The sequence below is a fragment of the Oenanthe melanoleuca genome, chromosome Z (genome assembly GCF_029582105.1).
Source record: "Oenanthe melanoleuca isolate GR-GAL-2019-014 chromosome Z, OMel1.0, whole genome shotgun sequence".
Taxonomy (NCBI): Eukaryota; Metazoa; Chordata; class Aves; order Passeriformes; family Muscicapidae; genus Oenanthe; species Oenanthe melanoleuca.
Window position 1 is genome coordinate 55,364,572 of NC_079362.1, and position 12,359 is coordinate 55,376,930.

General features: G+C 37.6%; 1 protein-coding gene across 1 annotated transcript in view; it reads left to right on the top strand.

Moving 5' to 3' along the window:
* LOC130265486 (microtubule-associated serine/threonine-protein kinase 4-like) overlaps window positions 1-12,359 on the top strand; it is a 91,810-nt gene that overhangs the window by 40,233 nt on the left and 39,218 nt on the right. Inside the window, exons 3-7 of the mRNA XM_056514586.1 lie at window positions 125-194; window positions 3,132-3,152; window positions 3,846-3,924; window positions 10,050-10,207; window positions 11,523-11,598. Coding sequence (XP_056370561.1) covers window positions 125-194; window positions 3,132-3,152; window positions 3,846-3,924; window positions 10,050-10,207; window positions 11,523-11,598 — 404 coding nt within the window. The remainder of the gene's footprint in view (window positions 1-124; window positions 195-3,131; window positions 3,153-3,845; window positions 3,925-10,049; window positions 10,208-11,522; window positions 11,599-12,359) is intronic.

The following is a 12,359-nucleotide window of genomic DNA, read 5'->3' on the forward strand; positions in this document are numbered from 1 at the left end:
AAGAAATTCTGAAGTTCATTTCTAAACTACTGGAAATGCATGCATTAATATGTGTGAATGTTTTAATGGCTTCCTTTCACCCCATCATCTAATAATATTTTTTTTTGTGTATCCTTCCCAACAGGAAACAGTCCTCAAGATAGTCCTAGGAATTTCTCTCCCAGTGCCTCATCCCACTTTTCTTTTGCACGAAGGTAAGAGGTTGTAGTATTCAACATGCATTTTGCGTAGAGTAAATGTTGTTGGAAATGGAAATGCAGATTAAAAAAGTTGATTGCAAATACATCTGTCAGGTCTGTCACTTGGAATAGTAAGTATTAGCTCAGTTACATAAACCCTTTTAAATCTCAGCAGCAACAAATTATTGAATGTGCAATTCAGTGCCAGCATATGTTTTTGAATTAAAAAAAAAACCAAATGAGTGACTTCATTGTAATGAATCTGGTTCAGACATTATCATCTTACCTACTGCGATATGGGGAAATTTTGAACTACTTGAAGGTTTCTTCCTGTATTAACGATGTAAGAAGTGCATTGCTTATAATGTCACTCTAATACAGATCCTCATTTTACTGACAGTAACAATGTCATTATATCTTGAATACCTGTCACTGACCTGTTCCAGTATCTGTGCCACTATCTGTGAGACAAGCAGCATTGTCACAGGTTGTCTTATGAGGATTAATTAATATTAGTAAAATTTTTGAAGATATAAAGTGAATTTGAAGTGATCTATGAAGTAAATTATTATTAAATGAACCATAACCAAGATTGATAACATGTCATGGGAGACTGCCTGTTTGTGCCAGTGTTCCCCTTCACTTAACACATTGTCACCATACTTCATATAGTGTGTTCATTAACTCTTAAGTCTGTGAAGGTAAGCAGAGTTTATAAGTTTATCCAGGAGTGTATACATATATATATATATATATATATATATATATATATATATATATATATATATATATATATATAGCTGTGAAGGGATGAAAACTTGCATAACTTTTTATTCTGAATCTAACTTGTTTGTGACAGTAGATATTGTCAATCTTTCTAATTGCTTGTGATGTTTTATTTTTTTTTAAAGTTTAAGAAAGTTGAGTATTTCTTTTGAATTTACTTCCTCTTCATAATTTTCCTTTTGTCAGAGATACTATCTCTTCAGAGATTACATTTGTTTGTGAGCATATTTTTAGAAAGATTCATTAAGTCCGGAAATAGGTTATAACGGAAAAAGCAGATGTGAAAGATCTAGCATTGCTTAGAAATACAGCAGTCGGGAAGTAGTTTTCCTTCCCCACCCATAATCAACAGAAACTTTAAAACATTATACTTTTGCAAATCTTAAAATTCAGAATTAATGTAAAAAAAAAGACTTGTTTTCCAGTGTTTCATTTGGATTTTGACCTCTCTAGAGCCCTGTAATGAGCTTTAGATAGACTTTTTTTTTTTTTTTTTAGCTGAAATACCTCTGATATAAAATATCTTAGCACTTCAGTGGGATTCAAGAAACATTTAGAGCAATTTTCTGTGGAAACTGATTTTGTTTGTGTTTATATTCAAATGCTTGATGGCAATGAAGTTGAAAACTTCATTATTACAACTTTTTCCTATAAATTTGGTATGTCTGTTGTGGTTGTTTTCATATAGGCTGTAGTAGGATGAATTTATAAGGTAAAATGCACTATAGTTAATGAGAGCAGACTTCTGACTTTATACCTTTTCTGTTATATTTTGTAAATTTGCTGGGTAAACAAAGGAAGGGAAGGACAAGAGTGACAGAGCAGGTTGAACGACCGGGGCTGTGGTATAAGGGTATGGATATTCCTTTTTCATCCACTGCCACCCGTCAGCGGGGATATAAAAAAGCTGGGACAGTGTGAGGAAGGGAGAGAGAGGCAGAAGAAATTATTTGAAGCCTCCTGTGAAAATGCCTCCTTAGTGTAGCCACTTCTCATCAGGCACTGAACGTGCCGTGCAGCAGCCACAGCCAAGGGAGCTGCCTCCAGGAGGTGGCCCCGTGCTATGCTCCAGCTGCTGGGCAGGGCTGGAGGTAGCCTTCCCCAGACCTCAGCACCAAGCTGGAGGGTCACCTTCCTCTGCCCGTATCTGCTGTGGTGATCAGTGCCCAGGAGCAGCTGTGCCTCTGGAAGTCAGCACTTCTGCTGTATGTACGAGTCCAGCATCTACAAACCCACGGGTGGGTGACAGACTACACTTTCTAGAGCTGCTGGAAAGTGAGTAAAACCATACTTTAGGACAGAGGCAAGTGGTGTGTCAAGAGTCCAGGGGAAAATGCATGTGGGCCTTGGTCCCCTTTTTTCCCATAGTCTTGTATGAATGCCTTCTGTCCTCCCGCTGTCTCCCAGGTAACTTTCTGTGATAGTCTAGCTGCACCCTTGGCAGCCTTTCTGAGTGATTCAAGTACCCTGTTCACTGTGAGTTATTCAACTAAGAAACACTTTCTCACAGATGCAGAATGCATGGGGCTCACCCATGTTTAAATACTGCCTAAGTTCTTGCGTCAATTGTGAACAGTTAAGCCAAATGAAGATAAAACTACTTTTAGAATGGTGCTTTCATCTGGAGATACCTCTTACGTATCTGGGTGAAGAAGAGAATGAGAAAGAAAGAATTAAGAGCAAGATTATGAGGTGGAAGTTTTTTCCAGAGTTCTGTATTTGACACAATTAGCAGTCTCTAGCACCTGTGCTCTTCATACTTTAATACTAATGATGTACTGTGGTTCCTTTTCTCACGCTTTATGTACACAAAGTCCCAGAGTTTGTGATTGTAGTTTTTGGATAAATAAATGGATATATTGGAAGGAAGCAAGGGGCTTTTTAGACAATTAGCTTGAAGAAAGGGACCTCTTAAACCTCTTCATCAATAGGTTTAAGATTCCTGATTTGACTTTACTTCAGTTCTTCAAAATTACACTTCAATTAATCTTCAGTTCTTCAGAATTTCACTTTTTGTGTCCATCAGACTTGGGAGATGATCTTTGTAACACAGGTATTTAGTTCCCTTCCGTACCCTAATACCGCTTGTTAAAACCCTGGCCTGTTTTGTTATTTATGTATTATTTTGCCTTTTATTTTAACACATTTGATTCAATTGTTTTGCAGTCATGGGCATCGAAATGACAGGTAAATTCTACCTTCTCGAAAATCCAAGTGCTTCTCTCATAGCTGGTTTTTAGTTTGCCACTTTGAATGTTGAATGTTGTGTAGATCACCTTGGGCAATGAAGAACATTAATAGGGGTTTGGTGATAATTTTTGTATTTATTTTATTGTTTTATTCTGAGCAAGCATGGTTTTTTTCTGAAGATTTGTTTTTCCTGATTTATGTATGTAGCATTTAACATTTAGGTTTGGTTTTACCTAATCATTAGCCTGTTAGTTTGCTGTTATCCTCTGCTGATGTCACTGAAGAATGCACTACCGTTTTATATCAATCAGACTGTGATGGTTATTTTGTGGCTCAGAGCACTATGGTCTGCATTTGTTCACAGATTTTTTAATTTGCTTCTCATCAATTTTTGTGTGATGGACCTAAAAGATGTGAACTTCTTGTCCATTTCTGCATTAGATACCAGTTCTGTGGAGCTGTTCATTCGCTTTGTGGTTGTTTCATCTCACAGATTTTTAACTATAAAGAAAAGTGCTGTGAAAATAATTCATCCTTGGTGAATGCTTGTTTATGGTGGTCCCTTGTGAAAGTATGCTGTTTGTTAAAATCCCTTTTTGTATCATGCTTTTGGGATGCAGTTTCACACAGTAACACTTCAACGGGATACTGCAGTGTTCATTTGACTAACCTCCATTTCATAACGTTCAGGACTGATGGTCGCCGCTGGTCTTTGGCTTCTCTCCCTTCTTCTGGCTATGGTACAAATACACCCAGCTCAACTGTTTCTGTAAGTATCCATTTTGCTGTGCTTGTAGATCTTTTGCGTGCTTCAGCTTCTCAAATGTAGCATGCTTCGCTTAGGAGAAGACAATGTAGGTTTTATTATGTTTGATAGAATATGCTTTACAGCTTTACTTCCCTGAAATAAAAGAGAGCTTTACGCAATGTGTACTTTGCTTAGAGATACTTTCTGGTAGTGAACAGTGTTCCTTTTAATCTGCCTTATTTTAACCATATAGTAGTTAGGTATCAAATCTTAAATGAGGCTGGCTCGATAACAAGAAGGAAGAGAAACTGTCTAAGGTATGATTCATCTGTCCTGGATTAGACTGCTGTCTTAGGATGGGATGAATCACACATTTGCCTTACTTTTCCTTTGGCATTGTGAGATGTTAGTGCATGATAATAGGTTGGATACCTAGGCTTTTAGATGGCTGTAGTCAGAATAGATTTGGAATGCATAATGGAATAAGTTTAACTTACTAATTTTTACCTTTTGGACCAATTGTTTCAGTGTGATTGTGATGGTTTAAAAACACAGTTGGGAATTAAACTCTAAATAAGCCATCCCCATTTTCCCTACCCCCTCCAGTGAGAGGGGCATAAAGGCAGAGACTGTGGGTTGAGATAACAGCTTGTAGGAAAAGCAACAGCTAAGGAATAAGAAATACACAGTAATGGCAACAATATTGATATCAAAAATTACAAAAGAGAAGGTGCTTTACACACAAAAGGTGTTAGGCACTTCAGCTCAGTTGCTTAGACAAAAGCAAGATGGCATTTGCTCTAAGCATCTTGTGTTCCGTGTCCCTTGGGCAGGAAAAAGAAACAGTGAGGGACAAATTCCCCAAAAAGCTGGATTGTCCATGTTGTGCTGTCTGCTGCCAGAGCACTGGGCTCAGCTGTAGTTGTCAATATTCAGCTGGGCTCAGCTTGGCTCTTCTCAGGCTTGCTTCTGCCACTCTTGTGTCAGCCCCCCACCATACATGTACATCTCATATGCCACAGCAGTGCCTTTGATCTGGCCATGGGAGAAATACCAGCCTCTACTTTGTACATCTGTAGTCTCTGTACTGGAGGGGAACGACTGCCTCATGTTACAGCCTGGGGCAAAGCTCTTGGTTGTGATAGTCACACCTGAGAGGCTGTGGAGATAGAGTTGTAGAGGAAACCGGCTTTGGAAATAGCAGATGGTTGACATTTTGACAGTTAGAGCACATCACTGCAGAGAATGGCTTGGTCTGTGTAGATCCAGCTTCGGCTCTTCAATGTTTTATGCCTTATATACCTATAAAAGGTGTTTTACCTTTTGTGAAATGACACATTTTACTGAATGGGTGATAACTGATCTTTTTAAAGCTGCTTCTTTGACAATGAAGTAGGCTTTGTCTTTCCACTTCCAGTGGGTTTGCTCAGTCTCTCTTGTGAAATAGTTGAGCTCCATGTTCTGAAAAATGATGAAATATGACTGTTTTGTGTTATGATCAACTTCTATTTTTGTCCATAAAAACTTCTGGAAGGACAACCCTACCTGTCTTAAACTATGTTGGGTAAATTCATGTATCTTAAGAGCTTTTCTTCTAAAGCACTAACTTTGACTTCTTATTTCTTTTCTGTGTAGATGTTGCTTTTGCCAAGTAAATTCCTTGGTTTCACATTAATCCCATAAGCAGTTTTCGTTCGGACATGTTTGTATGCTTCTTACTGGAACTAGATCAGATATGCTGTGCTTTTCACCTAAAATGTATTGACATAAAGGAGTTTATATCAGATAAAAGTAATTGCCATAGAAACACCATCATTATTGCAAGAAACAGGCTTGTGTTAGAAAGGAGATTAAAAGCTGTGTCAAAACCAGATCAAAACACAATTTTAATTTTCTGTCCACATTCTTTGACATCTTCAATTTTAAAATTCTAATTCATATACTTTTTTCCCACTTAAATTCACTAGCTTCTGCAGGTATCCTGGAATGTGGAAGTTTTATGTGCTATTTGCATATGCTGTCCCTGTTTATGGACTTAGATGGACTATGGATTTATGGACTTAGATGTCTTAACTTCTGTAATAGATCATTGTTGACTTATTCCATTATTATTTCTGACTAGAATGTATAAATAATAAAATGCTTATATGTCTTCCCTACCATTAAGTAAACAGTTTCTTACTTGTGGAAATAAACCTGTTTTTCCAATAAATACTTTTTAATTTGGTTGAAGAAAGCAGCAGTAGAGAATTCATGCCATAAGTATCTATGATATCCCACCCTTAAGAGTAAGGGAGTGCCCAAGATTGGTAAATACTTGTGGTTGAAAGAAATGACAGAAGTCAGATAATCCACAAAAACTCACTAAGTTTTATTTGTAAATTACACACTGGGCATAGATGTTGGTATATTAGTCTCTGACCTGCTGTATAAGCACATATCAATGAATTTTGTATAAAGCGGTGGGGTGAGAAGGAAAGGAAAAAAGAAAAAAGGAAATAGGGGGAGAGGGGAGGAAGAGATCACCAGTCCTGGTTCCAGCATTAGTCCAGCTGCTGGGATATATCGGGGTATGTGGGAGTGCCCAAGGCTTGTGAGGGGGGGTGCCATTTTATAGAGAAGCTGTCACCACCCTGAGGATGAGTTTCTCACTTTCCATGATGATTAGTGGAAATGAAAATTAGTAGAAATGCAAATGGAGCCAAAGTCCATTCTTCTGGGCCCTTGTGGAAATGTGTCAGAGGGTTCAGGGGTCTTTGGCTTTGATTCCCCCCTGCTCTACTGTCCATGCCTGCTTCTCCATCTTGTTTCTCTGTGCAGTTCTGAGTTGTGCTTATCTCCAGGAGGTAGATCAAAGACCTTTGTCCCAGAAAAGTGCCAAAAGTCCATACGGCCCCTTGTCCAGTCACATCTTGTTCTTTCTCACAGTGTGTTATTGTCAACAGTCCTTGGCTGTTATTACCTACAGTCCTTGGTTGGTGCCATGGCCACCCTGCTATTGTTTGACACCATTTGTTGTCAATTTATTGACAGTCTTTATTGTCTTGGCTTCCGCAGCATCTCATGGTTAGTTTTTTCTGTTTTGCCCAAGGATTCTCTACTGTTCATAAGCCCTGGAAAAGCACTTGGACAGCCTTTGAATTCTAAATCTAGCCACTATTTTTTCACTTCTTAGAGGTGTTTCTCACTTTCTTCTTTTATCCCCTGGATGATGTATGTGAATCACAAAACCAAAAGTAGAAACGTACCCATCTGATTGGTTTCATACACTTTTCAGAATCTGAAAGATCTAGCAGAGTTCAGCCTTTTCCTCCACATTATTACTAATTCTTGGAGGAAGTGAGAGACCGATTCATACAGCACCATAAATGTACATATGGAGCACTCCCTTTTCAATGATGAATAAGTAAAATTTACATTAATCTAGATCTATATCAACCAGTGAGCAGAAGGAGTTTTTACACAGTGCAGTAGAGCACAAACTTTGGTCTTCACAAGCAACTAAAAGTCAAAACAGGGGCCAAAGTGTCTGTAGTTACCACAGTTATGCTGAGGTGAGTGTAGCTCACCATTTCTTGTTACCCTGGTTCTTTGTTTGTTTTTTTTTTTTTAATACTGAAAGTGATGAGATGGATAGAATTATCTATTTAATGGAAGCTTGTGGGTTTAGAAGTGGTGCAAGTACCACATATAGCATTTATCACAATAAAATCAAAGTTAAAATACCTGCTGCTTGATGACTCAGTTGAAAGGAGTTCTTGGTGTGTCATATTTTAGCACACTTGGATCAAATCTTGGCAGTTAGAAGATGCAGTTGAGATACTGTGTGTTTTAGGCGAGCAAGCCTTGTGAAAGTGATGAAGTGAGACAATACACAACCGCATATTTTTCAAATCTGCATTTCTCTGTCAGAACATTTGAGTTTCCATACTGCACTACGATTGAAAATCTTAAAAGGATTTTAACTCTTGTGTCATTTTTGGAGCATTAATTTTAGAATGCCAGGAGAAGTATTTTTGTTTAATTTTGCTGTAAGAATTTGGATTTGTACTGAAATCAGAATTTAAATCTTAAAAAAAATGTACTTTGTGCCTGTGATGGTCCTGATACAACTGAGAATGGTTAGTATTGGGAAGATCCTTGCTTTAGTTGTGTAGGATCTAAACTCTGTGGCACCTTATATGAGGACAAGTGTAATATGAGTTATTTTCCCACTGATATTCCCATAATCCCCTGAAACCAAATAGGTAGAGAATGATTTTAGAGGAATAGCTAGCTGGGATGCTCTGTATTGGGAAATTCTCCTGTGCTAGAGTATCTTTTGTTTTACAGAGCATTGTTCTGGAAAATATGCTGTGTGGTAAAATGCAACTAGCTGCTATAGTGTGAGATGAGAAAGAATTTACGTTACCTGTGCCATATGCTGATTTATGCATGGTACTGTGCTAAGGAAGAATTCCATGCATGAGCTACTGTAACTGAACAAGTTACTACCTATCATGTGAGCTGTGGTAAATTCTTGATGTGCATGCCTCTTAGCCCGCAGCAAAGCAAGGTAAGACAGCCTTGCAAACTTCAGCTTGTTCTGATGTGGTGCAGCATTCCCATGTAGACCAGTCCTTCTTAGCCTTTTCTGCCAGTGGGTTTTCTTTTTTGTTTTTAGGAGGTGACTTCATGAGATTTGGTGTGATAAGAAAGCTTTTCTTTTGCTTCTAAGAGTTGGGATATTAACCTTTACCACACAAGTTGAAAGGAGATTAGAAAGACTTCCTAGTTTCTGTGCTTACCAGCCTGGTTATTATCTGTTGACCTTAGCAATGCAAGGGCAATATTTGTGCAGTACAAAAGTTTATTGATTTTCCTCACTAGAAATGATGTAACAAAGAAGCCTCTTTACTGTGTTGGCCTCCATTAAAAGAGCACCCAGGCAGGGGCCTTGGTGTTCAATATGACAAGTCACATAAGTGGTAATGGGCACATGTAAATTGATACACAGAACAAATTCATTTTATTGAGAAATCCAGCTGGAGATTGAAGAGCTCCAGAAAGATATCCAAGTTTTTCAACTTCTCCCCTTCGGCAGGTAAAATATAGGGAATGTCTGCATGGTACTAAGCAGCTTTGTGCTGTCACACAAGAATATTTAGGAACCAGATAACTTGAGAGACAGGTCTTGGTACCAGAAACAGTAGAGCATTTCTCTAAGTTTGTCACTTCACATCCAACCTTTAGCAAGGCTGGTTAATGTTTTGAACTGTGTATGTGTTCTTTAAAAAGAGTACCAGAATACTAGACCCAGGTTCACAGAAAAGTTCAAAACTCTTCCTCCAAGCATCTGACATGGCTCGGGTAGAGCTGCATAAAACCCCGAAAAATAGGGTAATATGGTCACTTGCACTGCTTGTGTAATGCAGCTCTATACATAAAATGTTGCAAGGGTGGTTATTGTGGTAGCACTTCCATTTTCATATCTATGTCTTCCTGTTTTATGCTAAGGTCGGTGGTTTTAGTGTAATTGCTTGTACTTTTTGCCAGCCATATAAAAGGTCTTGATAAATGTATTGAATTTTCTCACTTATTTTAAATGTAGAATATTTTAAAAAATATTAGTGTATTCATTTTTTCAGCAAGATTTTAGATAGTATTTAATTATATTTTTAAGAGCATTGGTAATGTCTTAAATATGGATAATGAAGTACCTTTATTGTGAAGATGTACAATTGGCATTGTGACAGTAAGTTGTACTTTACAGTTACCGTATTTAGGCTGTCCTATTCCAATAATTAATTTTCAGCAGACTCCATGTTAGCTATTCTTATAATCATTGATACCAGGCATCAGACATCACCTCTGCCTTAGAAAAGTTAAATTTTTGAAATGCAATGTGTCTTCTGGAACTGACGTGTTTCCTTTTTTTAATATTTTCTCTATACTTAGCTCATGAGTTTGAGAGTGATTATTTATTTTCTTTAAATTGAAATATTTAAATTTCTTTATAAAATTATTTAAATTCTTCTTTATTTTTTAATAGTCAGGCATGAGAAGCAGTAACTATAATTTTTAAGTTAAATTATTTTATTCAAATATGGTCTTGAAAATGTTTCTTTCACTCTGATGGAAGGTTGTGTTTTCTTGTGCTCTTGCAGTCATCCTGCTCATCCCAGGAGAAGCTACACCAGTTACCATACCAACCAACACCTGATGAGCTACATTTTTTGTCTAAACATTTCTGTACCACTGAGAGCATTGCCAGTGATAACAGGTGCAGGACAACTGCGATGCGTCCTCGGTCCCGAAGTCTCAGGTAAGTTTGTGTATCTGAAAACAGGGGTTGGATCTAAATTCTCATGTTGTGGGGACCATCATAGTTGTGGGGATGTGTACTGGTTTTGGAATGGCTGGAATATATATGTAACTGAGGCTGAATGAAGAATAGTCCTTTAAAGACTTGCTCTAGTTTTGGTCATGACTTACTTCAGGAGTAAATATTGTTAAGATAGGTTTTAGTGTAAAGGCAACTAACCTGCAGAGACTGTCTTCATGACCTAGTCATTAATGACCCAATTGCAGTATTCCCTTTCTGAATCTATACCTACTCTGTCCTCAGTAGTAGCCTGAATGTCAGTAGTAGTGAATGTCTGTAACAGACTGCCTGTATCAGTTCTGAAGACTCTCAGTTGTGATAGATACCTTGTGGCAAAGTTTAGTGTTCAGTTTTACCCTTTTAGAATACCCTTTTAGAAGCCAGATTTAGATTCACATAATTATTTAAGTTGGAAGGCACCTTGAAGATCATCTCTTTTCAACTCCTGTGCTGTGGGCAGGGACATTTCCACTAGACCAGACCTTCTAGACAGATGAATGGGCCAGAATCACCAATACAGGAAATCTGTGTTGAGATTTTTTTAAAGGGCTTTGTAGTGGACAGTGAGGCTCATGATAGCAAAAAGTATTTTGTAGGTTTGTGAGGTGTATAGATACCTTTCATGAATTCTTTTTCTTGACGTCTTGTGCTTTTTTACAGGCACCGTGCTACAGCTTAGTTTGATGTGTGCATATATATGAAATTATTTGTAGGAAGTTACTGGCTTTATCTGCTGGTCAGATTGAAAACAGATTTGGGTTTGTTTTTTTTAAAAAAAACAGATCTGTTTTTTTCCAAAGATTTTTTTTTCTAATTATCTTTTTAGAAAAACAAGCAAAACTCGAACAAACTCATTTTGTACTTTTTCACTTGCAGCTACCAGAGTTCTTAGTCAGATCTTGCTATTTTGATTGTAACTAATCTTCAAAAGTACAGGCATAAGACCAGTCAAATAGATCTCTGTTGCCCTTCTGAGAAACAGATAATGTTCTCAAGGCTTCATCTGCCTTGAAATATAGGTACAAACTTGGAGAATATCATGGTTAGCAGTTAGATGTCAAGTACATTAACTAATCATGAGGACTTGAATAGAAATAGCAGAAAGGAACCAGTGTACCATTGATTGCAGACTGTGCCTTTCCAGTGAAGTCTGTGCTGACTTTTTGTTGCAAAGAAATCATACAAAAATATAAGAACTAACTGTATGTAGTTCGTGCTGGGACAAATATAAAGGGATAATTTACTTTGCTTGCAGCCCTGGACGTTCCCCTGCTTGCTGTGACAATGAAATAATTATGATGAACCATGTCTACAAAGAAAGGTTCCCAAAGGTAATGAATTATATTTAAGATACCCAGTATTGATAGGCAACATAGGTTCTAAGTAAGTGATGATTTTGTTATGGGAAGTAATGAGCCTGCCTACTAATGGCTTCCATAAAGCATCACTGAGCTCTTACTGCAATGATAAAATCACAATGAAGACAACTCTGGCTGAGAACTGGACATTCATTTGGTAACGCTGCCAGACTGGTTTTGAAATGAATCATGCTGATAATACACTCTGCTGTTTGGAATCTGATGATACATTGCATTTCAATAGGTGGTGTGTACATGGGGCAAATGCATACTGCATTAGTAAATCAAAACCAGTTTCCAGTGCTAAGTCTTGAGAATATACCAGCAATCTTGAGTGATATACCAACAGATTCCATCAGTTAGTGCCATTTCTTAATTTTCCCAAACACTTGCTGTATACTTTACATACATGTATATGTATTATATGGACTGATTTAATGCACTTAATGAGATCTGTACATAGATGTGGGGGTTTGACTATGACATAGGAGGACATTTTGCTCTCCTGTCCAGAGACCTTGAGACACAGATGGGTTCCTAAGTGCAGCTGTGTGTGCACAGCTTGTAGCAATATGTGTTTGATTACTCCTAGGATTTTGATTACCCCTGGAAAATAAAACAAGGTACTGTTCCTAAAGCATGAATTGAAAAGGGAGAATTTTTTTGCATTTGTTCATATAAATATGGAGAAAGATATGTCAAGATTTGTAGACTAATCGAGCAACAGCGTGTAA